Raw genomic sequence first — 10,777 nt, forward strand, 5'->3', positions numbered from 1 at the left:
AAGAAGTTCCAAGTTTGAACACGGAAATTATAGCTGGTAAATACTGAGAAGCAGAATATGACTCGTTCACTCAGTAAGTATTTACGGGGGTCTGTAGAGTCAAGAAATACAGTGAACAAGACAGACTCTGTCCTCAAGAACTTACATGGGCCTAGGAGGGGAAGACACACAGATGTCAGATGGTAGTAAGTGCTATGAAAAGCAAAGAAAAATCACAATAAAGTCAGGTTGAGAGGACAGACAAGGGGGGCTATGTCATTCTATATAAGGTAACTGTGTGTGATGAAGCATAATAAATTAATTAAGCACTATATATTCAGCAGTGCTTCAATTTTAATTAAAATGTTTGATCTCAAATTAAGAACAAGGGTTTACCCAAGGTAACATATATGTGAAAATTCTGCTTTTTAAACTCTAAAGATTTCAACTATGGACATACATTAGAAAACTTCAGGATAATTGTTTCATGACTATTTTTTCTTTTTGTCCTTCAGCAATCCAAAAGAATAAAATGAACTTCCAATAATACCCTTTAGGAGAAGATTCCTTAATTTATATTTCCTCTTGATATAGAACCTTTTTTAAAAAAAGTTTAAGTATCTTGCAAATCAAATTAGTGTATATTCATTTTACCTTTTGCATTCCATACGAAGGCAGCTTTTCCCTGAAATGCTGAAATTAAAAAAAAAAGCTTTTAATTTCACAAAAGAAATGTAATCAAATTTAATTCCAGTAATCAGAATATATCATAGACAAATACACTGGACCCTTAAAGGATTTTTATTACCTCTCTGCTTATATGAAGTATCAAGACTTAAAAAAAATTTTTGTAAAAAAGAATAAACTTAGCAATCTCTTTTATTTTTGAAACATTAAAAAACAATTCTACTACATCCAATAGAACGGAGACACTCTGCTAGACTTAGTGGCAGTCAAATGAAATCTGCCTATTATCTAACAGCATTCTTACAATCCCTAACTTACTTCTACCATTTTTTTTTCTATCTCTATTCTATATATTCACCTTAGATTTGATTTCTCCACCACATTCTTTTTCCCACCCATTGGTCTACCATACTCATGCATTAGGCACTAGTGCAAATTCAAAGATTACTTCTGGGAACTTGCCTTTGAGTATGTAAGAAAAAGCAAGTAATTATCTAGAGTCAGAAAATCTGGTACTGCCATTAAATAACTGCAAACTTAATTAAGTCAAACTTGGAGCGTGAATCCCTCAAAGGTTTTATCTCACAGAGTTGCCACAAGATCTGAATGAAAAACCTGTATGTAAAGCAGTTAAAGTTCGGTGCGCTCTGCTCCAGCAGCCCTGGTTTGGAACCACACCACTGGTCTGTCAGCAGCCATGCTGTGGTAGTGGCTCACGTACAAGAAGGACATATACAGCTATGTACTGGGGCTTTGGGAAGGGAAAAAGAAGAGAGGAAGATTGGCAACAGATGTTAGCTCAGCACAAATCTTTCCCAGCGAAAAAAAAGCTGGGAGCAGTTTCTGATACACACAAGCTACTCAACAATTTCTGGTGAATTACAATGGAAATAGTAAAGAGAGAGTGATTAATTCTTTCCTGTGTATTTTATTTATGTGATAATTTCTCTCTAATTTTGAATGCTTTTATGAAACCCCGTATCACACTACATAAAAATGACATACGCTAAGAAGCAGTGCTATTGTTTATACTGAACCAGGTACATCACACAACATGAAAAAGTTGTCAGTGGTATAAAAAAACAAACCACTGCTTTCGCAAACCCCCTTTACTTAAAAGGAAAAAAACGCAGAAGACCACAACTGTCCTAGCTAATCCAGTATGTCACTGCCATGCTTGTTTTTGTCTTTTACTTTCTTGAAACACCGTCCTTGTTTACTTTTTGCCCACTTGATGTGTTAAAATGGAGACTGTGTCCAAGTCTCCCACTACTAGTTTTTATTGAGGTAGAATTGACATGTAACATCATATCAGTTTCAGGGGTAGAAAATAATGATTCCATACCTGTATATATTGTGAAATGATCACCACAAGAAGTCTGGTTAATATCCATCACCACACGTGTTACAATTTTTTTTTCTTGCAAGGAGAACGTTCAAGATCTACTCTCTCAGTAACTTTCAAATAAGCAGTGCAGTGTCAGTAACTCTGGCTACGTACAGCCACACTTGCTACGGTCAGGTAATTCTTACCAGTACCACAAAGATGAGAGTCAACATGGGACTTAAATGAATTCTAGCGCTTTGAAATAATAAGTCACCACACTTTTCTTAGTAATTTTTTTCTTCTGCTGAGGAAAATTCACCCTGAGCTAACATCATTTGCCAATCTTCCTCTTTTTGATTGAGGAAGATTCGTTCTGAGCTAACATCTGTGCCAGTCTTCCTGTACCTTGTATGTGGGTCGACCCACAGCATGGCTGCTGACAAGTGGTATAAGGTCTGCACTGGGAACCAAACCTGGGCTGCCAAAGCAGGGCATGCCAAAGTTAACCACGAGGCCACAGGGCCAGCCCCCAGTAATTTTTTATTATAATTTTTAAATTATTTAAAAACCAAATCTGAATATTTCTAAAAATATTAATACCCCACTCAATCAAATGGAACCATCTTAAGTAAATACAAACTATCCCATTAAATTTGAAACTAGCATTAATCATATTTGCTTTCTATATATGTAAATGCTGCTAAAGAGAGTCACAATCCAATATTCTTTTCCAAGGTAGACAAACCTACTTCCTAATCTCTGCCTGTACCCTGAGATATAACATAATGAGTATAAGCTACCTGAAAAGAGGGAAATCTTATTAGTCTTCAGAAAACATAGCAAAGTGACAGACATCTCACAAGTGGAAAGTTAATGTTTATTAAACAAAGTATAACATAAAGGAAAAATGCGGCACATTATCAGGGGACTAAAGGCTGAGCTCTTGAATTTTACACCTGGTTCTGTTGCCAGCTGTGCAAACGCAGATAAGGCACTAGACCGAAGCTTCTTTTCCTCATCCGTGACAGACACACTCTCTCACAGGGTTGGGAGGGTTAAGTGATGCAGTGCTGTGTCTGGCCAACAGGAAGACCACCAACTACTTCTGTGTTTTGCACATTTCTTCTCCTAACTTTCTCTGAACTAGGTCAATCACTCATCTTCAATGATGTTTGAGTTCTGTCCTCCACACAAGGCAAACAGAGAAACACTGGTTAACCCTCCTTGTTCCTCAGGCTATGAAAGCAGCTCTCCTCTCAACCGTAACATTATGAATTAATCCATCTTGAAATCTCCTGTCCTCAAATCACATTTTCACTCAACAGGCATCAAACAGCAACACAATTTGGCCCCTGGACAACCTCGGCTCATCTGCTGTAATCAGGACATCCAACCTTCATCAGCGACAGTCAACGGATCCTTTCTTTTCTACAACAGGAGACGTGATATTCCACATCCCTCAAAAACAGCGGTACGTATTTGCATATTAAAGATATGGCCCTCAGAATTTCCTCAGTATTTTAAACTCTTAATTAAAAAATACATGTGAACATTTTATTACATCTATCTCTAGAGCATTCACAAAGCACACAATTTTATGTTTAAACAGAAAGTGATTTTAAAATATCTTGCCTAGCATGGAAAGAAATACTAGAAAAACTGAGAATTTCAGTTCTTGTTACAGTCCTGTCTTGAAAATGCTGGTAAACAGACCACGTCATATAACTTTTGGGAGATTTAATTTCATCATAAGTCAAAGAAAGGAGTTGGAATAAATGGTCCAGAAGAAAGTTTACAATTCTACAAAGCTAATTTATGGTCTCTTATGACATCTCACTAAACTGGCCTAGAAAAGTTAGGAGTGATTTTCTGTCATATGTACTACCATTTCTCAAATATTTCTCCTTCTCACCATATAAGCTGCTGTAGATGAGACAGGCCCCTGCAGGTGATGTGTAATTCCATCCCACTGCTCTTCTCTACTATATGGGAAATAAAAATTCCCAGAGGACGGCCTGTTGAGGAATTTCACTGATCTGTATCATGCAACTACCTCTAACCAAAATTACATTTTTACCAAGTATGAGAAGAGATCACAATCAAAAATTTTTTCCACATCTTGCTTTCCGTTACCTGCATTTCAATATAGCGACGGTCAGTTTTTTTCTTTTGTAAATCTTCCAATAATTGTTGGTCTAAAGTTGCATCTGGCTCATTTTCTTGGAAGAGATATTCAGAATCTCGGTCAATGTATCTGTCCCTGATTCTAAATGTCTGCTTTTCTTGATTTATCAATTTCTTTTCCTGGTCCTCCCGTTTCTTCTCTGAGTTTGGTTTGTTCTTAGCAGGAGCTTCAGTACCATATCTATGTTGACAAAATAAAAAAATGACAAATGGTTAAATGAAGAGCCACTGGAGGCCTGAAACAATGCAATATGCTATTTGTTTCAAAATCACCCAAATCAAAAGCTTCTATTCTTTTCTCTTAGTAGAGCAATTATAAAAATACTTAGATTCTTATAATGAATTCAAATTTTTCCTCCCCGTAAATAAGTATTACCAGACAAGTTATTCCTTGTGATGGTTAAAAAAATAAAAATCCACACAATAGACATTCCTCCATTGCAATAACTTAGTGTTTTTCTTTTTCTGATTTTCTGAGCCTTGTTTTAATTCCAAAACTTCATTTTCTTCCTGCCGCGTTTTCTGAGCTATAAATGGAATGCTACATTACACGGTCCCAGAAAAACCTCTACTAATCTTTCCTCCAAATGATATAGCTTCTTTACCATTCCTAAACAGTAGCAATGTAACTTCTTGCAGATTTCTCCCACAGAATTTTGGAAATACAAAGACATGGATAGGAAGAACAATAAATAATAACTTAATAAATCTCATATCCAGATAGACTATTCAAACCATTTAGCTTTCTGTAGGAATGAATATGCCATCTAAATTTTTTTCTGTCACCAAATATGCTCAATCTACTTAAGCAAAAAAAATTACTTTGACGTTAAAATTCACTTATTGAAGAGTCTAAAGATGTTGTTGTTATTATCTTTGTTCCCCCAACCAATGCTACGACGGAAGTGTTACTCTAGGCTCATCCTTTAAAAGAACATTTTTGTTTTACCCATGATCTTCAGGAGCAAACCAGGATATCTGTGCTTCCGAATCCTTATCATTCTTAGCTTGGACAGAATGCAGTAGCTGCACAATTTGTTCTTCTCGACGTTCATCCATGTGTACTACAGCTCTCTATTTTGCGCAAAGGAAAAAACATCCTTATGAACATGAGAAAGCATGTGCAAAATTACTTGATAACTAAAAGAAAAATAAAAGCAAAAAAATATGTTTAACAAACATATATAAAAGAACGTTAAAGTCCTCTAGCCCAATTTCACTTCCTAGACCTAATTAAGGTTAACATTTTTGTATGCATCCTTCCAGACCTTTTTCTACTATGTATTTACACAATAACTCTAATATGATGGGAAAAGAAAGCATATTTATGTCCCTTACTAAAACTTCGCTTCCTTTACCTCCTTCTCTCACTTACTAATTATTATGAATTTTTCACAATCTTAAGTTTTCAAAGATACTCACAATTAAAGTTATTAAAAACACAAATGTTCTGTTAAAAAAACTAACTTGAAAACTGGAATAATACTTTGGTTGCAATGAGCATTTTAAAGTTCTTACACTAAAAGGACAAATATACTGGGAAGTAAGAAGGCTGAGATCACAGGGAACAAATAAAATTGATCAGCATTCACAGGGGTCCAATGTGGCAAATGCTGCAGCTGCCTCGGAGAATGAAAATTAATTTAAAAAACACACCACAGATATGAGTTACATTCTACAGAGTAAATACAAGAACTTTTAAACGCTTTTACAACTGCAAATTATAATTAGTTGAATTATAAGTAAACCCAGGAGTTAAGAGTGCGTAAAGTTTTCTTCAAGTATGCAGACAGGAAAGACGGCCAAGGTATTAAATGAAAAAAGCCAGTTGCAGAAAGTATATACAGAAAGATCTTATTTTATTATTAATTTTTTAAAAAGTTATTCACTTCACATTCTAGATTTCTTGTAGTATTTCTTCCAGATATATTTCTGGCACACTGCAGACGCCCCAGCAACGTCTATCAGATGAATGGCTGAACCTATCTTTTACAACAAGCATGTATGACTTTTGTGACAAAACCACTTTTCTCTCTAAAAGAAATAAACACACAAAAAGAATACAATGAGATCTCTGGGGAATTCCAGAAGACTTTTGCCAATAACCTATTAAAGGGTTTACTAAAAGCATCATTATGCTCATACAATTAAAAAGTTGATAGAGTAAAACTCTGGCTGCTGGGAAAGCATCAAGAAATTACCAGCTGCAGCAAAACCTGCTTATTGACAAGCACTAAAGCCTGAAATTTTGTTTGTTTTTTAACGGTATGCTCAGAAATCTTTTTAAAATGGCTTACATATTAGGCTGGTGTATTCTTCTCCCTAGGGCAGGGTGTGTCCTCCCCACTAGCACTGGAAACTTCCAGCTGGTCTCTCCAGGACCCTATCTGTGCACCTTTTACCTTGGCTGATTGTAATCTGTAATAATTTACTGTAAAAGACCATCACTCTGAGTACACCACCTTTTCAAATTCTGTGATTCCTGCTAGTGAATTACGGAACCTGAGAGCGGTCTTGGGGATCCCCAACACAGAGGATCATGATTAGAACATTTGTGCCCTATGCTTTAAATTCTGAAATGTCTTCAGCACATATTAACATTTACTGCCTCGTGTGCCTACACGAGATGGTTATCGATTACTACGCTTTTTCTTGGCAGTTAGAAATTTAAGAATCTATAAGTCTTTGATTAAAGACTCCTCTGGGAAGGAACCCCCAGGACATAAAGTCATTCTCCAGCAAAGTTTCCTTAACTTTTGCATCCTTTCCAACCATCTCAAGGGCTCAAAGCATTCTTTCTTTCTTTCACTTTCAAAATATAAAGATAAGACTAAGTCATTTTTACATGAAGAATGATTTATTTCCAACTGAAACGCATTCACACTACAGCATTTCTTCAACCAACCAAAGGTTTACATTTTGAAGCTTTTCCCTCTACTAGCAGAACAAAGGTTCTCCTCCTCTCCTTGTTACATGAGTTTTAGATATCCCCCCAAATGCGGGATGATTGAAAAGTGAAACAGCCTATGAAACATAATTTATACTTTCTAATAAAACACAATTCACATTTTTTATAAATTATTTTAAATGAGGTTCTCCCCAGAAAGAGGCCCCAGAGTCTGCAGGCAGTGAAGAACTCAGGAGAGCTGAAATTCCAAAGCTGGATCTCTCCTTTCCTTGTGGCTGTCTCCTTCCTACCCCCCAGCTCCATCACCCTCCTCTTCACCCCACCCCCGCCCGCAGAACCTCAGACACATACTTTATTTTTCATGACTATTTCGTTTTATCACGGTATTTGACTTTTTGATTATTTTCCCCCTTTCTGGACATCCTTAAATATTCTTTCTGCTTCTAAATTCCTGGCAAAGAAGACCTTCAACAATGTCCAGCAAATTATCCATATCTATCTTATCAGCTTCTAACTATCTGCAACTATTTCAAACTTTCTCCATTCTCTGTTAGACACCGATACTACGTTCCTGTTCATCCTCAACATTTCACAAAGAAAACAAAAACCGAAGGAAAAGTCCTTAACTGCTTGCCACCAAACCTAAACCCAGCTGTCTCAGAAGCCCTCCTCTGCTCTCTTCCTTCCTGTGAAAACGGAAGAGGAGCCCATTTCCCTGCTTAAGGTTAACCTCTCCACCTGAACTCTGCAGCCCAAGACCTTTCACTTTTTCAGGGCTATCTCCTCCTACTGAGATTTATCTTCTTTTCCTAAAGCTCTGCCACTTTAGTCATTAGGCTGCTGACCAACATTCTGGTTTGCTTCCTTCCAGATAAGCGGTAGAAGGGCATTTTCCCACCCCTAAGTTAAGCATGGCCATGTGACTTACTGGACAGAGAAATGTGAATGGGGTTCTCTAAGAATCAGGGGCAATTTCCTGTACTCGCTCCCTTGTTGCCACTAAACTTGCTCCGCTTGCGATGGGCCGAGGCTCTGTGAGCCTTTCGTTAAGAACTCTTGACTCAACTCCAGTGCTCAAGCAATGTGAGTGGAAAAACCAATGCAGCTGGTATAAACCATTAAGATTTTGAAACTGTTTACTACTGCAGCATGATGTAGTCTACTCAGACACCTCTTCCTCTCCACTGGCTCCTTACGTGGTATCAGTACATGAACACAAACACAGTCAAATCTCTTCACACTTAAAACAACCAAAAAGACCCCCAAAATTCCTCCCTTGAATTCTCCCACACCTATCAGCCACTGCCCTGTTTCCCTCCTCCTCTCCACAGTAAAACTGCTTGAAAGCGCTCCAGTTCTTCACGTCTCCTTCACCAGCCGCCCCACTGCAATCTGGTTTTCCCTCCACCACTCCACAGAAAGAGGTCTCATCCAGGTCACCGACGACCCTGCTGCTAAATCCAAGACATCCTGAGCTCTTGCCTTGTTCCACGTCTGTGCAGGGTTTACCACTGATTACTTTCTCGTTTTCATATGCTCTTTTCTCCCTTAAACACTACTCTGAGATTCCAAAACAACACTCATCTCCTTATTTTTCTCTTCTCTGGCTGCTCCTTCCTACAATCTTTTGTAAGCTTCTCTTCCTCAGTCCATCCCTTAAATTCTCTTGTTCTACACAGTCCAGCCTGAGTGCCCTGCAGACCAACGGCACTGGCATCCTCTGAGAGCCTGCTGGGAAAGTAGGATCTCTAGCCCCAGCCCAGTGCTACGTTTTCCCAGGACGCCAGGTGACTCCTATGCACACTGAGGTTTGAGAAGCAGTGGCTGTAGAACTGAGAGCTGCACCCACCCCACTCCTCTTCTCACTGCTCACTTCCACACTCCAACTCCTGTCCATGGGTCCACAAGCTGCCACATGTTCACCTGCAGCCCAGACTTCTCCAGGCATCAGATTCACACTGAGCTGAGTCCATCACCTTCCTCCACCAAAACTGTTCCATAGTCAAGAAAGCGCTCACCGTCACCACCGGCTTTCCCCTTCCCTCAGATCAAGCCACTCTAACCTGTCCACTTCCCTCCGTCTCCACTGCCCAAGTCCAACCTCAAGCGTGGTTTCTCAGCTTAATCACTGCAAGGGCTACTTTACCGTCCCCCGGCCGAGGACTGCCCCTTCCAACCGTTCTCCACAAAGCGAACACAGACCCAGGCACTTAACCTTCTAGTTCAAATGCTGCACGGCCTGCAGTTTTTAGGGAAAAGCCCACGAATGTCAAGGCCCTGCTCATTCTTGTAGCTCGGGGCTTTTCAAATGGCTGTGTATAAAACTACAGTAAAAGATCTGGACCAGCCTTCTAAAAGAGAAGGCAGAAAAATACAAACAACAAAAACCCAGAGTCAAGTACAGGTAATTATCATTTTACGAAACATGTGTTCGGTCACACGCGTGCGCGCTGGGCTGCAGACTAGAACACATCCTTTCTGCGGGAAGCGGCCCCCAGTCTGGGCCAGCCGCCCTCGGGACGGCCGCGTGCGGCCCTGCCTGAGCTCCCTGTCCGCACCGTGCTCACTGCGCTGCCCGTGAGGCCGGCTGCGGGGCCGGATCTCCCTGGGACGGCGCCTGAGACACTGGCCCGCGCTAAGCATCTGCCGGAAAGAAGCGCATCACTAGCACGCGCTCTCTCTGCTCACACGGGTTCACGGAAAAGGAAAAGCCGGGGAAACTCTGGCTGACGGCGGCAAAGGGCAGGGGAGCTGATCGCCGAAGAACGGCCCTATTCGGGCGCGAAGACGGAGAGGCGCGCTCCAGAACAGGAGGGCGCGAGAGCGCACAACAAACCCTGGAACACAGCGTCAGCACCGCCCCGGGAGGTCTCAGGGGGCGCGGAGGGCGCCCCCCCCGCGGAGCCGGGCACGGGGCCCGGAAAGCACGGAGGACGCGCTAAGCGTGCCGCGCGGGACCCCGCGGCCGCCGCCCCTGAGAGCCAGGACCAAGAGAGGCGAGGGGCTGCGCCGGACAGGGCCAGCGGGGGCAGCGGAGCGCGGGGCTCCGCCGGACAGACCAGGGGGGGCAGCGGGGGGCTCGGACCCACACCGCCGTCTGTGAGCGGCCGCATACTGAAAACGGAGGCAGACCAGAGCTGACATGAGCTCGGAGCCAATCTTGCTCAGCAAAAGAAGGACTAAAAAGAAAATAGGCAGAGCAGACCTCTGCGGGACAGAAAAACAAGGATCAAACACAAACGCACTCTGGCCTCGCAAGCGGAGAGCCTGCAGCGACGTGTACCAAACGGGAGACAGCCTGGCGAGGGGCGGACGCCGAGAGCCCCAATCGTGACCGCCGCACGGCGGGCCGCAAGGGAAGCAGAAACGCGCTCCGCGAGTTCTCCGTTGCCCTTCGGGACCACCTCCCCGCCGGCGCCGGCAGCTCGGACGCCACGCCTCCCCGGGCCCGCACGCCGGCACCCAGAGCGGCCACGCGTTCCGCGGGCGCGACGGCCGACCCGGCGGAGCCCCGCCCGAACCTTCCCGGCCCGCGCCCCCGCCCGCCTCACCTCCTGCCTCTCGGCGTCCCGGTTCTTCTGGCCCTGCTTCCGTGCGTACCACAGGCCGATCTCGCGGCCCTTCAGGTGCCCGGGGTGCCGGCCGCGCCCGCCCCGGCCGCCCCCGCCGCCGCCCGCGCCCCGGCTCCCACC

The 10,777-nt window shown here is 42.5% G+C and overlaps 1 protein-coding gene across 1 annotated transcript in view; it reads right to left on the minus strand.

Annotated features, from left to right (window-relative positions):
- DHX36 (DEAH-box helicase 36) overlaps positions 1–10,777 on the minus strand; it is a 50,673-nt gene that overhangs the window by 39,344 nt on the left and 552 nt on the right. Inside the window, exons 2-5 of the mRNA XM_046657924.1 lie at positions 10,637–10,777; positions 5,127–5,251; positions 4,127–4,358; positions 634–672 (exon numbers count right to left, since the gene is read on the minus strand). Coding sequence (XP_046513880.1) covers positions 634–672; positions 4,127–4,358; positions 5,127–5,251; positions 10,637–10,777 — 537 coding nt within the window. The remainder of the gene's footprint in view (positions 1–633; positions 673–4,126; positions 4,359–5,126; positions 5,252–10,636) is intronic.

Source organism: Equus quagga, chromosome 1, assembly GCF_021613505.1.
Source record: "Equus quagga isolate Etosha38 chromosome 1, UCLA_HA_Equagga_1.0, whole genome shotgun sequence".
NCBI classification, from domain to species: domain Eukaryota; kingdom Metazoa; phylum Chordata; class Mammalia; order Perissodactyla; family Equidae; genus Equus; species Equus quagga.